This window comes from Mchenga conophoros, linkage group LG5, assembly GCF_057382185.1.
Source record: "Mchenga conophoros isolate Kocher_MC1m ecotype Shallow Benthic linkage group LG5, M_conophoros_male_GT1.1, whole genome shotgun sequence".
NCBI classification, from domain to species: domain Eukaryota; kingdom Metazoa; phylum Chordata; class Actinopteri; order Cichliformes; family Cichlidae; genus Mchenga; species Mchenga conophoros.
In genome coordinates, this window is record NC_140530.1 from 25,184,350 (window position 1) to 25,205,170 (window position 20,821).

The following is a 20,821-nucleotide window of genomic DNA, read 5'->3' on the forward strand; positions in this document are numbered from 1 at the left end:
GAGGGCTGGTGTGACAGAGGAGGATGCGGGGGATACAGTGGGATGGAGTCAGATAATCTGCTGTGGTGAAGAGCTGAAAGAAGAAGCGTAACATATGACAAATCACATCTATGGTTACTGTATCCACAAGAAACTGAAAAAAAAACTGTACAAAAGTATAATGTAGTAGTTTGTTGTGAAAATTATAAATGGGAGTTAAAGAAGAGTTTTTTTCATTATGGTAATTATGATTACTAGAAGAAGTTGTGGTAATGGCATATTACTTGTACTTCAGCATCACTTTGTTTGAAAAGCACATTTAAACAAGTGCTTAAGACAAAAGAAAGGAAATAAAAAACACATAAAGGAACGGCACTCAGTGATGGTTTTTATAGTATTGGAGTAAGTGTTCAGACACTAGAGCTTTTTATGAGAGAGAATTTCACTTAGCTTTTCTGTGTTATTAAGGACATTTGTATTATAATGTATTGTGCTTGGATTTACAATGTTGGCTATGCAGTACGCCCAACCAACATTTATTTACAATGATACACTGAGAAGGACAACTCCCTGCCTTTTCCCAGAAATGGCGGGCTGTGTGCTACCATCCCTGTGGAGCTTTTTCTCCCTGTGATGTTCCATGGAGACTGGTTGGTGGAGTTCTCCGTATACGTTTACCAAGAATATACATTTAGATACTCAGTGATTGTCTTCTTAGTATGTGGACAGTATCCTGCAAGTGGTGATAAAAATAAAGGAATAACAAGCACTGAATTACGACATAAATATTAAACTAAAAAAGAAACAATAATCAAACTTCATTCAAGGGGGAACGATAAACTTTTAATGAGTGAGTGAGACATTTTATTTCTTCCCGGATCTTCTCACCTGCTTTTTGTTTGTCCACACCTTTGCATGTCACTTGGCTGCCAGGAAATGGTTTAAGTGTGAGAGTGCACAGAGCTGCAAAAGAAAGATGCTTGGTGCGGAAGGGAGATTTAATCCTCTGATAATTCATGCGTAAAATAATAATTCATCCTGGGGCCATTTTGCGTTTAAAATGTTTAGTCTGCTGTAGCTAAACCGGCTTCTCTGGCTGTGATTGATAATTTATTCAAACTGGGTTGTTATGACTTTCAAAAACTCTTGAAAATTTGCCTGAATCTAACTCGCACAGTGCTTAAGGAGGAGAATTATCTGCGCTATAGTATCGCCAAAAATAAAAACTCTTCAGCTGTAACAGACAGTCGCTCGACAGTCATAAGGTGAATCGCAGATCGCGTTGTTGAGGGAACAGATAGTGATTTTATGGTGCACTACGTCCATAGACGTCTGGCTTTCTTGACGTCAGGAGAAGTCGGAGCGGACCCAGCGCTGCGCACAAGCACAGCAAGCACACTCGCTCCCAGAGGGAAGAAGAACGCATCACAGCCACAGATCGCCATTTAGGTACGTTCCCTTTTCAGTTCAACATTCATTGCAGGCTTGTTTGCGTTGTGTTATTTTTATCTGTGAGACAAAGTGCCTTTGCTCCACTTCCTTGTCGCATGTCCGCAGCCTCCTGCTTAAACCTTAAGATGCTGTCTTGATTTGACTGCCGTACCCTTGAGCACTGCAGTATGGTTCGCACACCCACATCGTCTATTCTTCCTGTAGTCTATGATAGTTGCATGTTCACCACGACCCACGAAAAACGAGCTCGCTGTGGCATTAGAAGCATATCGCATCGTTTTTAATTTCCATTCAAACTCCTTGCTTGCTTGCCATTCACGCCCTGCAGCCCTGCAGCCTCTATTGTCAAACCCTAATCACTGGAATAGCCTACACTTTCCACTTCAAAGATCTCCAAGGATTTGTATATTTGTAGATACTCATTCTTCAGAGAAACCCAATTGTTTCAAGCGAAGTGTTAAATATAGCACAGGTCCCCCAGCTAGTGTCTGCCTACAACCTACTGACCATGTGTTTGTTTTTGCCACGGTATATGGTCGCTTTCTTGTGACAGCCTCTGCTGCACTGTTTGCCCTACTTTATTAGTGGTTTTTAGAACTGGAGAACTGTCATTTTTAGTGGTTTGTGGTTTCTGTTTGTAAACTTGTCCTAGGTTTGTTGCTAAAGGTTTGTTTTGTCGTGATTTATTTCTATTTCTTATCTCATTAATGTCTACATCTTAATAAGACATACCTTGGTCATCTAATTTGTCCTGTTTAATAAATTCAAACACAAGAGCTGTTGTAATTTTGTATTTTGTCATCATGCGCTTACTTCCAGCTTTTTTTCTTGTCATTCAGTGCAGCACACCATATAACCAGAGTGTAATCTAAAACAATTAAAAAACACTGAATATTTTTGTTTAATTTTCAATATTAAACACTGTAGGAATGCACAGATTGTATACAAATTCCTAAACATGTATATCTCCACTTTGCATTTAAATCTTTGCAAACATAAAAGTAGAAGAGAAAAAGTGGATGTTTTTTCCTTAAGAATTAAAAAAAAAAAAGTCTTAGAATGTAACCAAGTCACTAATTCCCCGAATTGATCATTTAATTTGTTTCTCTATTGAAAATCAATGCAGTTGATCTGAACTTAATTGTGTATACTCTGAGTCTTTTCCTTGATTATTTTTTTCCACAGCTGTAGTGTGGCGTTTCCCATCAGCATTGTAGGATGCCTCTTGGAGAGGATGGAAATGGATGGAAAAAGAAGACATCAGACATCAAAGAACATTACGACTTCAAAGAAGTGCTGGGAACGTAAGTAGTACTTACTGTTTAGTTGACAGATTTCGACTCGATGGCTGACTGGCCGAAACTTGCAAAGGCACTTCCACACCTTTTGGGAATATTTGGATGTCACGCTCCTTTTTGCTGTGTCTGCATTACACCAATACTGCTGAAATCTCAGCAACGGGAATGCCTCTATAACACTATGGATAACTAGATACAAAAACAACCATGTATGTTTAGAATTTGAATTAAATTTCCCTTCATTATTGGAGAGTCTATCATCACAAAGATAAAACCCATACAAGTACTGGTAGGTTTGTAAAGTCTGAGACATCATATAGTGAAGCTGGCATTTGTTGTCCATGCGCATTGTAACTTATGAGTACTTGCAGGTGACAGAGTGCATACGCATGTTGCATGATTTAATGTGGTGAAAGCAAAATAATGAGGATTAACACAGCCTGACATAGCCATTCTACCATATATTTCCACACCATTTAACGACTGTGTAGCACCTATCACTGATCTAAACCATGCTCTCAGGAAGGCAGCTACCATGGCATCACCAACTGATTTGCAACTGCAAGCTTCAGTGTTTTTACTATCCTCATTTTTTGCTGTTGTTGTTGTTGTTATTTGTTTGTTTTGTTTAGGTAGCAATGACCATATTTCAGCAAGAGGGTGGAGTTGTCATGGTAACAAGCAAACCATGTTAGTGCATTTGTTAGTTGTCAGATAATTCAATTAAAATGCTTCAAAAGGTATCAAAAGCAGAAGCACAGTGTAGTGGTCCAGTTCAGTGACTCCAACTAGTGGAGAAAGGGACCAGCAGATACCAATCGACTGCAGCTGCCTGTGTAAAAAATACAATTAAATGCAATAAAAAAAGCAAAAAGCAAATGTACTCTCTCGAATTGTTATGAAGGGAGAAACTATCCATAGAGATGAAAACACTTTTCGTACCAGAATGTAAAACAGACTGTTTAGTGCTTTAAATTTTGTCATTTTAACATGGAGTCTAATGGGACTGATTTGTTTTGGGAACTTGCCTCCAGTGGTCAGCAGAAGAACTGCAGTTTTCAACACAAACGTAAAAAAAACTTTTGGCTCCAGAGGTTAGTGCTTGAGGAGGATGTGAAATACTTGTAGGCTGTTTGTTCTGGGTTTCCTCTTTCCTACAGTATACATAATACATTTTCTCCTTTTATGAAAACTCTAAAGTAAAAAAAAGAAAGAATAAGAACACATTTCATACTAACATAAAATCAATGTAACTGGATAGATCCCTTTTATTTAAACCAGTTATGAAATTGTAATTTTCAGTATGACTTGTTACTCTTTATCCTTTTCATATGTGTCTGTGGGAGCTACTCCATCATGGCTGACAGGAGGATATAAGACTGTTGTATGAACTCCAAACTTGGGTAATCAGGAGAAGTTGGCTGTAACTGCTGACTGCAGTTTGCCAGAAAATCTGTTGAAGCTTGAGTCCAACCAGTCATGTAAAATCTGGCGGTGAATCATATTTCCCGCTGCCCTCATATTGACCCTGATTACATTTTGTTATTGCCTCATAGTCTGGAATTTGAAATACATTTTAAATCTTGATTTAATAAGTCTACCAAATTAATCTTCAACCAGCTGGGTTCAGGTTGCCTTGCAGTCTGTGATGGTGAAGCATGGGTTCATGCAGACCTGCATCTGCACCCTCCAGGGGGACAGGACTGAGCCCAGATGGTCAGGTGGGCACCTCTCCACCCCTAAACTGAGTACAAGTGACCTAGCACACATCCACCTGTGATGACACGGGTGTGCCATATGTAGTGTGGCTGTTTTCTCTCCTCTTGGAATCACACCTGCTTCCCCAGAGAGGCAACACAGAATCAGATATTAATGACTGCACAACTCTGGTCCCCATCCAAAACTGTGAGATAGCAGTGGGTAGATGACACTGTCTCGTTATCTAAAACACTGTAAGAGACAGAAAATCTGTCTCTCAGAGCTGTGCATGCTGTCTGTAATGCACTTTGACTGTATGTTTCAGATTTCATGACTGCTGCTTAATGCTCATAACTCCTGAAATGATTCTACCAGGACTCCACAGCAACTTAAAACAGTGACTGTTAAAGTATGATATTAAAGGTTATATAACTTGGATTGAAGTGAGTAAAATGCCAGGATGCCATGCTCTCTTATTCCAGAAAAAAACGAGAAAAAGAAAATGCTGTAGTAATATTCTTTCCCTCCTGTCACTATAGCTGGACCTAGCAGAGGGTAGAATTAATGTGTTGACGGAAAGCTCCTTATGCTCAGAGAAAAGATTACTGGGGAGCTTTATCCAGGAATTCAGTGTGTGAAGTTAATTGATTTATGTTGAAATATTATATTCAGATCCGAATAATCCTCACAGTTCTACCTCTGTTTGAAGTCCACTGGAGAACAAATTGTCCTCATGGTAGTGTTAGCAGATGGGGGAAAAGAAATCCCCCCTCTACAATTAATATACCTGCCTTGCTTTGGAGACTGTTTTTCACTTTTGTTATTGTCATGCTTTTCTCCTTCAACACTGTGAATTACCAAGAATGAAATGAATGAGACAGAGTTGTAGGGCACTATAGAGTCTTGGGATTCTGTTAGTGTAATGAAATTGTACACAAAATTGTACTTTTCCCAAAACAGAATATTTGGGTGTCATGCTCTTAAAAATTTGCCACTTTTTAGCCTCTTGGTGTGTTAAACTATTCATCGGTTTATTTAGGACACCTCCTGAAAACAGACAACTTGTTTCTGTCCAGAGGTAATGCGTTCAATCTACCAGTTTCTCCAGAGCACATTCACTCTAATCCTCAACACACTTTTTTTTTCATTTATTGACAAAACCCAAGTGTCATCGGATGATTAGATAAATTGTGTCAGGCAACCAAGTGAGACTCCATCAAGATACAGTTTTTAACACCTACCTAATCGGGGCTGGTTGGGGCTCATGTGGTGGCACGCTCTATCCCCCTCCCTGTTCCTAATGTATGACTGTGAGCCTAATTTATTTATGGGTCAATATTATCAGCTATTATTAGATATTTGATGATCTATTGGAATGTGTATTCATAACAGTTGATAAATTAAAATGTAAAAAGTGAGAAGAGACATGAGAAACAACTTTCAACCCTGTGATGAATGCTGACGTTGTGTTCTCATTGGCTCCATTTTTAGTCACCACCATGATTTGTATATGCACCAGCATATACAAAGACACTACATTTGTGCAAATTAATTGCATGCTGTGTGTTCAAATGTTTGTGCATGTTGGATGTTTTTCCCCCAGAGTTGGGGTCATTACTCAAAAAAGTAATGTATTACACATATCACACAGAATATTTTTAAATAAAGCAGTATGTTACTTAATTACTCCAACATGAACAGGTAAAAACGAAGCCTGCTGCCTGACTGCTCAGCAGTTTGTTTCCTGTTGAAGTTCAGGGTCTGGCTGCTGGGGTGGGATCAGCATTCACTCAGCTTTAACATCACTCTGGGGTCTTCGCTAGCTTACCGTTAGCATGCTGTCTGTGCAGGTGATTTCTAAGAGCAAAAGGTGCGTTAGCAGCATAATGTAGTTGTTTGCAATTTATACTTTACCATTGCACTCTTCTCCTTTTGTGCAGTCAAAACAAAATGTCCATAGCTCCACTTTAGACTGCACAACAACTTCCCTCCTCCAGCACACAAACTGAAATCAACTGATTGTAGCGTATTTGCTAGTAGGACAGATAGAAAAGCCGACAATGCATTCCAAGGAATCAAACTACTCAAACTGGTTCTTCATTCCCATCTCTAGATATATCAGAGTATCACATTTATAAATCATAAAGTGTCATGAAGTATCGATATCCATCTTAAAGAGCTTATATCAGTCAACCTTTACTTTGTGGAACTACTAATGTTAAAAGGAAGTAGCCTACATGAATGCAGAACGTGTTACCAAAGGGTCAAGGGTCAATCTCAAAGGGTCAAGGGTAAATCTTTCATCATGAAAAATGCAGTAAACAAATACAGATAGAATCTTTTTTGTTTGTTTGTTTGTTCCTGGAATTAATAGTCATAACTAGTAGACAAAAGTTCAGATTATATTTTGATACTTGTTATGGAGGTGTAACATGCGATGACAGTCTAGCTGACTCAAGTTTCTTCTGTGTTGGCCCTCTTTACCAAGAGTGTTTGTTTAAGATTTTAAGATGGAAGGAGAGTCCAGGGACCGAGGCATTGCTGTAGTTACTGTGGTTTATTACTGCCATTAATACTGAAAGCCTTCGCTTTTCTGTATCTCAGTTGTCCAAATAGATGTCTTTTTGTTTTACAGTGTGGATAAATGTCCTCTGAAATCACTTAATTTACTGTGTTACGCTGCAGCTTGACTTTAATCATGAACAGTGATAGTGTGCAGGAACATAAGTTCAGTTTATGAGTGCTGTGGACAGGGATTATACCCATGAGCTGGTAGCTTGTCTAACAGAAATGAGCTACACAGAGGCTACTTAACAAATCATTTAAACCACAAAACAGTAGTAAAATCAGTCTTAAGCTTCCACAGCAGAGTGATTCTGAAGTTTACTGCTGATGCCTGATTCTTCTTTTAGAGCCCCCGGTTAAGGAACAAGGTAATTACATGATACAGGTTTTAGAGGAATAATGCAATAAGTTCACAATCATAGTTTACACCTAAGCGATGGTATCTGACTCACTTTTGGAATACCCCTTGTTTCAATTAGTTTTAACATCAAGACCTAACTGACATTTTAAAAGGGAAGCTATTTGGCATAAAGTATGACTCATAAAGACAGGATAACAATAAAATGAGCCTTAATTTCAAATAAAACAAAGAGATGAGGCAGGTCAGCTTTAAGAACTACTTGTGCTGTAAAGGTGGATGATGAGTATAAATATTGTGACTGTGCAGTACTCAGAATCACTGGAAAGCACTTGTGCTGGTTAGTTTGTTTGAAGAGAATAGGAGACATACACATAACTCTAGCAGTGTGAAGGGAGAACGTACAGTTGTACAATTGTTGGTGAATAGTCCACTCCACTCCCAAGTGGTGGTGGTGGTGTGAATGTATAAAGATATTTTTGCAATGCGAAAAATGGATCTAGAGATAATTTTGAATTGGATTGTACTATATATCCACAGAGATGCAGTCTTCTTTTACACTCTCTCAAGCCCACACACACACACACACACACACACACACACACACACACACACACACACACACACACACACACACACACACACACATTATGGATTGGACTAAAACGGGAATGGTTTTTTTGGGACTTTGAGGCGTGTTGGGTTTGAAGTGAGTATTTTGTATCAGGTGAGATCGATAGGCTTACGGGTCCTTGTAGATGTTTTCAAAAAGGGCAACAGTTTTTACTGATTGTGAAGCTATCACCTAAAATAAAAAAAGAACCTGATAAAAGTAATTGCCACAAAAAATTATATTTTTGAACTAAGGAACTCTCAGAACTTAGAAAAAGTATTCATTCTTAAGTAGCAAATACTTAGACCCGTATGTGACAACCTGTGTTCAGTGAATATATAGTGTTAGTGTACAGTTAGGGTTACCATCTATGATACTTAGAACCCAGGGGGTTAAGGCTGCAACTTTATGTTGCAACTGTATGAAGTCACTGGCTTAAGACTAAAACGGTGCAAATACACTCACTGGCCACTTCATTAGATACAGCTTGTTAGAAGCCTTGGTTTTAACAAGGGATTATTTGAGTTATAGTTACCTGCATATCAGTTCTGCCCATTGTCCTCTGACCTCTGGAAACAACAAGGCATTTTCACACAGAGAACTGAGGGTCACTGGATATTTTATTTTTCCTGACCAGTCTCTGGAAACTCTGTTTTCAGATTGTTGTGTGAGAAAATCCAACTAGATCAGAAGTTTTTGAAATATTCAGATCAATCAATCACCATCAATCAGACCATGTTCAAAGACACCTTTCTCCTCCTTTCTGATGCTCGATTTGAACTCCTGCAGGTCTATATGCTGCCTATGACATTTGTGTTAACAAAGTATTGAAAAGGTGTACCTAATGAAGTGGCCAATGGGTGTATATATGTGCAAAAGCCTTCTCTTGAAACCTGTGTAAAAATACATAGAAATAGCATGTAAGGCAATGACAGAGTTTGTACCGTGTTAATGCCTCTACAGATGGCTACAGACATTCACTGTGCTTCCTCTCTTATTATCTGCAACCAATCACCAACGGAAAATTTTGATCCGACCACTTTAAAAAATTAACAAAAAAATGAGGGGTGGCTCAAGACTTTTGCACAGTACTGTATATGTACAAAAATGAAAGCATGTGTGTGTGTGTGTTGTACAGTACAGTGATACCACTAATTAGAGTGAAAGCAATGCGAGACATTGATATGAGAATGTGTGAATCAATATTTGTCCATTTAGACAGCTGGGCTGATAGTGTCATCACCAACTTGTGTTTTTTTTTTGTGTGTGTGTCTATCTATCTATCTATCTATCTATCTATCTATCTATCTATCTATCTATCTATCTATCTATCTATCTATCTATCTATCTATCTATCTATCTATCTATCTATCTATCTATCTATCTATCTATCTATCTATCTATCTATCTATCTTCTTTTACAAGATGTCTTATTCTAACTGCCAAGATGACAGATGCATCAGTTATGAGTCTTGAGTCCAGTGACTCATGTGAAATGTATTTATTTTAGTTTCTTAACAGCGAGTTGATGCACATGCCAGGATTATTTACTGGCATTAAATACATTTCCATTGTATGTTACCAATTGCTGGTTAGATACAGAAACAATGTTTTAATCAGAGACTGAAAAAAAGAAAACCTTACAGCTGGATGAGAACATACAGCCCCATTTTTGCGCCTGTCCAGGGTTAAAATACACAGCACTCCACATATTCTCATTAGTTTAGAGCAACAGCTACAGTAGCTTCCTCTGTGTTCCTCTCCAAAACCCATTGAGAGTCCACCCCTACTATGTCTCCAAGGAGAAATGAGCAACTGGATGGTTAATTACAGTGTGTCTCATGGCAACAGTGGGGAAGTGTGTACATGTGTGTGTATGTGCGTGTTTATATGTACATCTATGATGATCCTTTTCTGGCTCTGTCGTCTGCTCTGTCATTCTGTCACTCACAGATCTGTGCTGAAATCACGCAGTCATATTGTTTTAAGAACACTTTCGACCATTATACAGCCTCATAGTTCTGTTACAGCTAATGATATTTTATGTTTACACATGTTAAATTACATTTTGGATAATATATTTTTATATTCTTTTATGTATATTCTTTTTCCATTCTTGTCTCAGCCTTTACTGTAGTACTAAGAGACTGACTTTTTTCAGTCACATGACATTGTTTAGAGCAAAGTGAATAAACTGTGGGATTGAACTCTCAATTAGGCAATAGTGATGAGAGGTGGGCGATACAGCTTGAAAATTATATCATTATATATCAAGGAAATCTGTGACTATGAAATCTATGATAATATAGAAAAAAACCTCAACAATGTTTCATCAGTAATTGCAGCTTGCAGGCAGCAGTATTTATCAGTGCAAACACAATGAAGAGCACTTCCCATCCTTCTTTTCCAATGAGGTACTGTCACTGATGACAGACTACCTAATTCAAAATGTGAATCTATTCCCACAAGGTGCTTGCAGTAGATGCACCATTATAGTACAATAGTGGTGACACAGCATTATTTCCAGTGACACAGCATAAATCCCATGTAAGCACAAAAAGTAGCCTAGGTCATGTTTTTCACTGAAATTTTAAAGTAAACGTACTAAAAAAAACTGCTTGACAGAATACCTAGCAACCTAGCATTGTAACTGTTTAGTAGTCAGTAAAATATTGTTACATAATAAAGCTGAAATCGAAAAATATTTTCTACTGGAGATGATAGTTAGGTTGACATTGTTGCTATCTGCTAGAATCACCTCCTCATGAATCTTTAAAGCTTGGTTTTTTGTTTTTTTTCCGCCTCAAATGGTGGAACAAGTTTTTTTCCGCTTTTAGTGGGAACAGTTGTTTTTGTTTTGTTTGTTTGCATATTTTGCAAAGCATTGCATTTTATGTACTTAGTCTTCACTGGGGACTGACTCCATGCTCTCACTCTCGGACATGCCTGTGCTAGTGCCATTGTTGTTTGCTCCCTACTGTGAGAGGGTGTTTTTAAATGTACTCCAGTAATATTGTATGATAAGGCACAGCCCTAATGGTCCAGATGGTAGCTATAACTGCTAAAAAAAAACTGATAACATTTTAAACCCAAACCTGAGCTGGCACGTTTTTCTGTTCAGGAAAGTAAAACTTCAAACTTAAAAAGTAAAATTTTAATTTGCAAAGTAATAAAAAATATCGATCTTCTTTACTGTTTTTTCCTTTCCTTTTTTGTAAAACAGTAAATGAGAAAATTCATAGATAATAACAATAATTACATTTTTCCATTAAAATGTTTCACATAAAAACGTGAAAAAATATATTTTTGTAATTACCAGTAACTTTAATTTACAGCGGCTGTGGCATTAACCTTACCTTTGGTGGGATCTAATAATTTGTTAAGCACTGTATGTATTTATGTCTTTTAATCTTCATTTGTTGTTTATTGTTTTTTATGGCTATTGTATTGTGCTGATATTTTGCTGTCTGATATTATAGCATTTTGAACAGTACAGATTTGCACTCTGCACCTATAAAAAGTGATGATTTTTCTTTCTTGTTGTTTCACTGTTTTGTCAGTCACTTTGGTGCATATCTCAAATCACTGCAGAACAATTACTGGTGGTGTTTCTTATCAAAAACACACAGTAGTCTGCACACTCAAAATCTTTATCAGTACAAAGTAAACAGACTTTAGCTGTCAGTGTAACAGTGAATTCTGTGTTTTGTGACGTAAACTGCACTGTGGGTTTAAAGGCAATGATTGAAAATCCACAAGGTCACACTTTTCCAGTACAACAGTACACATTACAGCATATGGGTGACTGGACAAGATTCACATTTATACCTGTGTAATTTGTGCTGCAATTTGCTAACAGATCCTATTATTTTGATATGGAAAATAAAAAGATAAGACTCTTTCACAGCCCTTTATCAGAATCGGTCACAATGAAATTCTGTTATTTCGGCATGTTTTAACTTGTTCAAAAGGATTGACACCTGGGTGCTTTAGAGTTAGTATAGAAGGAGCTGTTCTATACAATTTGAGCTGCATTACACAAGCATTTAATAATGTGGGCAGTTAGTATTAATGTCCACAAATGTGCCAAAGCTTTAAAAGGAATGAGCCCTATGATGTGTGCGGTAATGTGGAAGTTGAACAGGTAGTTCTAAGAATTTCAGAGAAATGTATCAAAGCAAGGAAGTGTGTAAATGCCATTTATAAAGTTGATGAGGCAGTTCTTATACAATGTAACAGTACATTTCAGACACATGTTAAAATGAGATAATACTGCCTACATTTCCATGAGAAAGACACGTGATCAAATTAGGATTTCCATAGGTCTCTCTCCCCCCTGAGGTGTTGATTGCCTTACTTTCAATAATCCCCATAAAGTTAGACAGAGTTTTACTGACCGATAGTGTAAGTTTAGCACTCTTGACCCTCTGATGAAAGCCTATGTAGCTACAAATGCTGCAGGCTTAAACATATTAAAATGCTTTCAGGGGTCGATGAGAAATGGACGTTTATGCAATTTTGCTCTGAGACTATTTTAAGGACGTTTTAAAAATGAAACCAGAGATGTGTGTTAGAATTGGTTGCTTTCTTGTGCATCAGCTTCACTATGCAAATGTTTCCAGTGCTTTGGTTCGCTGAGCACAAGATGGCCACGGTGCAAAGCCATCTCAAGGATTACCACGGATTCAGGCAGAGCATTTATTATGGAGAGATGACAGAAAAAATAGAAGAAGAAGAACATTACATCAGCTTTGTAATTACATATTAATTAACTTTAAAAGCAGAAGGAATATAAAGCGAGCAATTATTATTTAAGATTTTTATTAAAATCCAAACATTTTCAGTTTTGGCTCAAAAGATGACGTATTCTAAAACTTGAACATCAAACATCCGTTTGTGTTTTGAGTGACAGTGTTGCTTCGCACACATGGAAAGGATCCCTGTGGTTGCTAACAATGTTGGTGCATTCAGGTCTCCTCCTGAGCTCCCTCCCACGCTCCTGTGGGGAGACTGTGTAAATACAAACTATTCTGCCTCTCATCATCACCAGACCGTAATCTATAATGCAGTCTAGTCTCCCTCAGATACAGCTACACTACATTTACTCTATCTATTATTGAACATCGTTTCCTTTTTTAAAACAACTTCTCTTCCCATCTTTCTACGTGACTGTTGCATCACCTCCCGAGCCTTTTCTCGGCCCCCCAAAATCCTCTTGGTAATGCCACCGTTGTGAATTATTCATCTAAACATCGCTCTCTCACGCGCACACCTTTGCAACACAAACACAAACCCTGATGGTTTGAATGCAGTGTATGAGGTCTGGTGTGGTTAAGTGGTAAATTAAACATTGGTGTTTTCATAGCACTTTTCCAGGCCTATTGACCGCTCATGCATTAATGCACAAATACAGTGCCTCATTCAGTGCGTGCAGCCCTTTATCAATCACACTCTCAGAGAGGGAAATTCATTTTCATTATTTTGCACAAGGACGGAACAACATGCACACCAGAGGAGCTGGGGTTCAAACCACCAACCTTCCAGTTAGCAGAACATATAAGAAGAAATAAGAAGATTGCACCAAAAACCTGTATATTCAAACATATATAGTTATTTTTTATTTATTAGAGCTTATAAGCATGAATGTTTTGTTAAAAAAACAAAACAAAAAACAACTCTTCATGTGTTATTCTTTCATGTCACACTCTCTAGGCATCGTGGCACAAAGCTTTCTGATTTTGTCCGTTTCAGTCCACACGTCTCTCAATTACTGTCTGATTGGTGCATGTACGCTTGTGTGTGTTTTAGGGGTGCTTTCTCCGAGGTGGTTCTAGCAGAGGAAAAGAGGACTCAGAGGCTCGTGGCCATTAAGTGCATTCCCAAGAAAGCGTTGGAAGGCAAAGAGAACAATATCGAAAATGAGATCGCAGTACTACACAGGTGAGGCCGCTGGAGTTGCTCGCGATGCATCGGCTGCTGCTTTGTGTCCAGCTGGAAGGATCAATCAGTGCAGCCTGGTACTACAGTGCATATACATCACTCCAAAATATATGCAAGGGGTCAATTGAATGGGTGACTAAATGCATGGTGTCAGTTGAAACAGTAGGATTGTGCACCGGAAATGTCAGGAGTAAAGAAGATAGACCTATTTTTAGTGTCCCTGTTGCCAGGGCAACAGCACACAGAGGCGGAGATGGTGTGGAGTTCCCCGCAGCAGTGTACTGAAGAAAGAGAAAGAGACATAGAGGGAGGAGAAGTGGAGAGGGTGGGGTGGGGGGAGTATTATAGAGGGAGAATGATGTGAAAGAATGGGAGGAGTGGACAGAATATTTAAGTCAGAATGAAATAAATAAGAGAGACATGAGAGTGAGGGAGATGAGGGAAGTTTGAAAAAAATGATCTGAGAAAAGACAGAGGGATTCTCTCACCCTACGAAAAGTCACATTAGCCCTTCTCAGCTGCTGTTGTGTTAGTGATGCCTCATATGCTTTCAACTTGACTCAGCAGCCGAGAGAGATGCTCAACCTTCTGTTGGCTGGTTCATAACAATAAGCAATCCAAATCAATGTTTTAAGAGACTAACATTTGTTATAACCATGCTATTAGGCCCTATAAGTGTTTTTCGTTCATTTCTGCAGGTGCAGAAAAGAGTCAAGAGGTAATCTGTCTAAAACTTAGCTGTGATTTTTCTGGGAGGCTGTCACATTTTCTATTTTTAGGGAGCAGTGTAAATACCTTGTTTTAACCTGAGTTCACCATTGTACACATCAGGGAAAAGAGAGAGCAGCGCTCACTAAAATGGGAATTATGCAGCAAGAATGCCATCTGGTGACCAATTAAATATAAACGTTTGGTGTTTGGTGAAATGTGACTTGTTTAAAAAAAAATGAACGAATTAAAAAAAAAAAAAACCAGATTTCTGATGATTTCTGTTTGTGAATTTTCAGAATCAAGCACCCCAATATTGTTTCGCTGGAGGACATCTTTGAAAGTACATCCCACCTTTATCTTGTCATGCAGCTGTGAGTTCTCCTTCCTCATTGCTTTCACACTGCCAACTGCACAACACAAGATACACATGCCTCTCATATTTTTCTTTAAAATAGCCTGGAAACATTTGATTTTGTTCTGTTAATTTAGAGAAAACAAATCAGGAAAAAGCTTCTTTTTAAAAAAAATCTGTTACATATGGCATTATGTAACACCTCAAATTTGACAGTGTATCATATTCGTATTAATATATGTCATTTCAAATGTTCAAACTCATGAAATCACTAGCAGGATGAAGCAGTCTTACGTAATTCGGACAATTTGCTAAAATTCAGTAAACCGTTGGAAACGACAGTAATAATCATAAAAGAATAAGATAATAGATTTTTTTTAATTTAAACAAATTTAAGCTCATGTTGAAGAGAAAATCACTTCTAATATTTGCAGTACTGTAGAGACTCTTTCCCCTGATTTTGTTTTACTGACAGGGTGTCTGGAGGTGAGCTCTTTGACAGAATTGTGGAGAAAGGTTTCTACACGGAGAGAGATGCCAGCCAGCTCATCCATCAAATCTTGGATGCAGTCAAATACCTCCATGATATGGGGATAGTCCACAGAGACTTGAAGGTATCTTAATTCAGCAAAAGACAGAGATATAAAAGCTCAACCTGTCTTGCAGTTGGCTTGTTTTTCTTTCTTTTCTCTTTTTTTTCTAACCTTCCTCTTTGATCTTTCTTCTTGTCTCTGCAGCCGGAGAATTTGCTGTATTACAGTATGGATGAAGACTCGAAGATTATGATCAGTGACTTTGGACTGTCAAAAATTGAGGGGGCGGGCAGCGTCATGTCCACAGCCTGTGGTACTCCTGGATATGTGGGTGAGGCATTCAATTTTCTGGTCTTCTCACGTCCCCCCTTCTCTTTCATGTGAGCTTAGCACTAGCTGTTTCAGCTGATATCCCCTCTTTATACTCTGCATTGTGAGAGGCTCTTTCATCCACTATTGAGTCAACTGCAAGTGTTTCAGAAGTGCTCTCTACCTGTTTAACATGACCTGGCAGATCACATAGTATTACTGAAAGGTCAAGATTACTTGAATTCATCCTCACCGCTGCTCTGTCTCTATACTTTCTCACTCTGTGAATGTTGACTGCAGCTCCTGAGGTGCTCGCTCAGAAGCCATACAGTAAAGCAGTGGATTGCTGGTCCATAGGAGTAATTTCTTATATTCTGTAAGTCACAGTTTATTTATCCCTGAGAAGTATAGAGAGCGTTTGGAGGGGGTTTCTTGCATTAAATAAAATCCAATGTCGTTTCTACAGCTTATGTGGCTATCCTCCGTTTTACGATGAGAATGACGCCAAGTTGTTTGAGCAGATTCTGAAAGCAGAATATGAATTTGACTCTCCATACTGGGATGACATCTCAGATTCAGGTAACCATGAAATGTCTACTACAAATACAGATTAAAAAAATACATAAATAGCAACAAATGAGATTATTATTTGTACATGAACTTAAATTTCGTTGGCAGCCAAAGACTTCATCTGTCACCTGATGGAAAAAGACCCTTTGAAAAGATACACATGTGAGCAGGCGCTCCAGCATCCATGGTAGGAAAGCTAAAATACTGGATCTATATGTAGCTGCTATAATGTCATAAGCAGCAGTCTGAAAATGTTTTCAAGTTTTTATTTATATATTTGTTATATTTTATTTTTTAAATTTTTCTGGTTTCTCAGGGGTGACATTTCGGCTTCTTTAATATCGCAAGATACAACAATCAATCAGTTATTGACTGCAATATTGTTTATTGTTTTTTCTTACTGTCAGTGTGCATATAACTGATTGCTTTAGCTGACTCATCTCTTTGATTGTGCATTGTCAGATGTTTGGGAAAAGCCCAAAGAAACATTTCTACATTGCAGATCAGCAGATCAGTGTTCTACAGATTGGCTTATGCTTCAGTGAAGTAATGCTTAGCCATGAATGATGCTAATTGTTTACAATATGATGTCTCAGTCATGTGCCTAAAATTCCTGTAATTTCTCCAATTCTTGGTGACTTTCAGGATATGTGGTGACACAGCTCTGGATAAGAATATCCACGAATCTGTCAGCGCACAAATCAAGAAGAACTTTGCCAAAAGTAAATGGAAGGTCAGTTCCTCGGCTGAATCACGCAGCACCCTGTGGGAAGAGGTGTATTAAGATTGCCAGGAGTTTCATTTTGTACGGCTTAACTGTTTTCCTCCTTCAGTAGCTGTCAGACACAGAAGGTTCTTACTATTTTTTTTCCCCTTCCACTCTTCCCTCTCTCCATGTAGCAAGCATTTAATGCCACAGCAGTGGTGCGCCACATGCGGAAGTTGCAGCTGGGCACTAGTCTCGAGGGACCCAGTCAGATTACTCCCACCAGCCCCTGCCATGGACATCTGCTCCCAGAGGAAGAGGAGGAGGAGGATGACGATTTGGGGAATGGCGAGGAGGAGAGCTGTAAGTTAGCAGTTCACAGTGAATGAACATATGGAAATTCAATTTTTTCCCAGGAAAATTTAGGTGATTCAAGGTGTATGTTTTTAGAAATTGTGTGAATTTTCATGTCAAAGGAGATGAGTTTAACATGTATATAATAATATCATAGTTACTGTAATTATCAGCTGCAATTAAACCAAAAACAAACTATTTTATTTTAGACAAAATTTCTTCCTTATTTAGGATAGCCCTAAAATGTAAGTTCACAATAATTTATGATGTTTGCGGTAAGGTTTTCAGTCATACAACCACACTGATTTGTCATGAGATGTGAATCTGGTACAATTGGAAATCTTGCCTATTTCTATCATCAGCCCAATATGATGTGGGTGTAGAATTAGGAAGAGGAGCTAGCTGGATTAGGCCAATTTACACTTACTTTGAACAGACAGACTCAAGCTCTTACACCAACCATGGATAATCTCAGACCCCAGAATAATCCGTGCTCTGCTCTAACATCCAGTGTCTAACTACGAGGATGGCCGTCGTGGAAGCAATGAGGGCAGCACGGATCGGGACAGCCTGAGAAGCTGCACCTACTGCTGCAGGCCAACTAGTCGGATCTGAGCACAACCTAATAGTGTTGTCATGTCACATCGAATCCCTGGAGCGCCCAGAGCCCGCCGACCCGCTGACCCGCCGACCCGCCCAGTCTGGCCAGGAATGCAGAGCAGCTATCAGGCACGGTCCACCAGAGTACATCCACAGCCAGCAGGTCACTGTTACAGTGCAGACAAAACATACATTTCCTTTGCCTGGGAAAAAAAAGAAAAAGAAAAGATAAATAATAATTTTTAAAAAAGAAAAAACTTCATGAGTGAAGATTTACAAGTTTTAATTGCATTGCATTAATGGTAAACAAAGCTGCTTCAAGTAGGCATGGCTCTTTTAAAGGATCTTGCAATATGTTGGTCCAGAAACCCTCCGCCAATACTCCTCCACCACCACCATTAAAGCACGCTGCTGAAAAAATCTAGGTGAATGTGGCCATTGACATTTTGCTAGTACTATAAGTGGTTGGCTTCAGGAAGGGCCTAGAGTTTTAATCTGTGATGAGATAAAGGTATTCTCTTTGATTACGTATCTCTTATATTATCTGTCATCTGCAGTACCTCTAATCGCAGTTACAATGGGCGTCCATCTGGACCACATGCTAGACATTTCTCGCAGCCTTCTCCAAAAATCTGGCCAGACAGGGGGGAAAAAAGCTAATGAAAAGAGTACTGAAAGCTCCTTCTGCATGTCTTTATACTCTTCACCCATCAATATGACTCAGTCTAGTCATCGACCAAGTAGCTGTTTAGTTAAATCTCAAGCTGTGTCTTCACTGCTGATTTCACCTGCCTATCTATTTCTGTTTGGTTAACCCCTTTTCCCCCCTCACATTGTCACTATTTAGTGTTTCTGTCTTTAAAAAAAAATAAGTATTCACTTCTTTTGTTTAAAGCCTATTTGCAAAGGAGATAATTGAAAGTGAAGGGTGATTCTGGGGTTATGGACTCTATTCTGGCTCAGACTGGGTTTGTGAAGGGTCATTCTGACCTGAAGTGTCTGCATGCTTTTTGTTAGGGAAAACACTGAAATGTACGAATATCAAAAGGAGACTTCTTTGTTTTTTTTTTCTTTGTTTGTTTGTTTTATGGCTGTTCTGTTATCTGAGGCTCAAACTGAGATCCCCAAAAGTCTGGAAATCACAGTAATCTCACCTTCCTCCATTGGCATTCGTCATGTTAGAAAAAGCATACAGAGAATCCACAACAAGTGGGAAGAAAACAAACATAACCATATCATGTTCATCCTCCCTGTTTTGTTTCTGACAAAGTGTCTAAATGTCCGCCGGCTGTCAGTCTCGAGGTCTGGCTCCAGAGGGATCTCAGTCTGCGCGCTCTGCCTGCTTTGTGCTGTGCACCTCTAGTGGAAGAAGTTTTGGTCTACTGTTTGCATGACCTGGTTCAATATGTTTACATGAATGATGATCAATTAGTATAAACACACATGATTATTATTACTCTGTTGTACTGAAAAAAAAAAGATGTAATACTGTAATTTTGAGATATATAATGTGAAGTGAGTAACACCAGAAGTAATGTTGTTAACAGAATACAACACAGCACAGTGGACTTATCATTTGCATTGACTGTGATGGTCAAGTCTCTACCTGAGTGACAATTCTCCTGTACTATGTTTATTTCCATCTGGACTCTCTTTTAATCGTTCTGGTTTTTTTTGCTTTTATTACTTATGTTGAATCTCTCCAACAAATCATTACTAGCTGATATCTAGACAGTGATAGGGGAAAAAACACATCAGTGCCATTGTGTGCATCACCTGTCTGCCAGTGTACAAGCTTTGTTCCTCCAGAGCAAAAGGCCCAAAATACTAAAGCCATACAGGGAAATTGGAATGCTTTACTAAAGATACAGATCAAGCATGTCATCATTTTTTAAATGTATGACTCAGGTGAAGGACGGCCTTCGAGAGATTTAAAACAGAAAAGGAGTGTGACAAAGCATTTTCCCTCCAACAGCTTGCTAGAATTACTTAAATCCTGACACTTGTTGTGTTGTGTTACATTAGTACGCAAGCAGTCCACTTTAGTTGAATTTAAACCTGTTTATTTCCCCCACTCGTATTATTATTTCCCCTCATTTTGTTATTGATACATATAGTACAGTAAAAGAAGGCTATCACTCTGGATTTACATGACTGTAATTGTGGAAAATATGCAAACTGTGTTTGAAGGGCTTAATGTTAACTGTAAGATAGCCAGTGTTGATGACTTTGAGAAACTGGCTATTATATGTTTGGTAATGACCTTCTGTTCAACCTTTCCTGGGATTTGTTTCCACTTGGCTGTGTTTTTTAAAGCTTATATTACCCATTACAAACACATCTAAATTCATAAAGAAACACGTGTATATTATATATATAAATATAAATATAAGTATATATTGTATATCCTTTTTTGTAAAAGCTGTTTTGAGCTACAAATGTATGGATGCAATGCATCATGGGTTATTGAACAAGATGTAAGAAAATAAGATTTGTACCCACAGAGATATGATTGCTGAAACTGAAATAAAACTTCCTTGTCTATGCATTGTGTGTTCTGTCATAATATAATAACCAGGTTTCTGAAAGATTTCAGGTGAAACTGTAGAAATGTAAAGTGTGCTGATTCCAAATAGTCTGCAAAAGGCAATGCATTCACTTTTTTAAATGCGGTGCTTCTTAACTCGCCAATCTCAATACTACAAAATTACAACTTTTAAAATAACCACGATCAAATTCGTTTGATTAAAAAGTATTTAAAGTATATTTCATATCTACAGATC

The 20,821-nt window shown here is 38.3% G+C and overlaps 1 protein-coding gene across 1 annotated transcript; it reads left to right on the top strand.

Annotated features, from left to right (window-relative positions):
* Positions 1-1,271: 1,271 nt before the first annotated feature.
* Positions 1,272-20,584, top strand: camk1a (calcium/calmodulin-dependent protein kinase Ia). The gene is made up of 12 exons (XM_085274504.1): positions 1,272-1,428; positions 2,617-2,735; positions 13,772-13,903; positions 14,911-14,985; positions 15,442-15,580; positions 15,704-15,830; positions 16,109-16,184; positions 16,275-16,387; positions 16,487-16,565; positions 17,024-17,111; positions 17,279-17,447; positions 17,950-20,584. The coding sequence occupies exons 2-12, from the start codon at positions 2,650-2,652 to the stop codon at positions 18,051-18,053; spliced, it is 1,188 nt and encodes a 395-aa protein (XP_085130630.1). The 5' UTR covers positions 1,272-1,428; positions 2,617-2,649; the 3' UTR covers positions 18,054-20,584.
* The last annotated feature ends 237 nt before the right edge of the window (positions 20,585-20,821 follow it).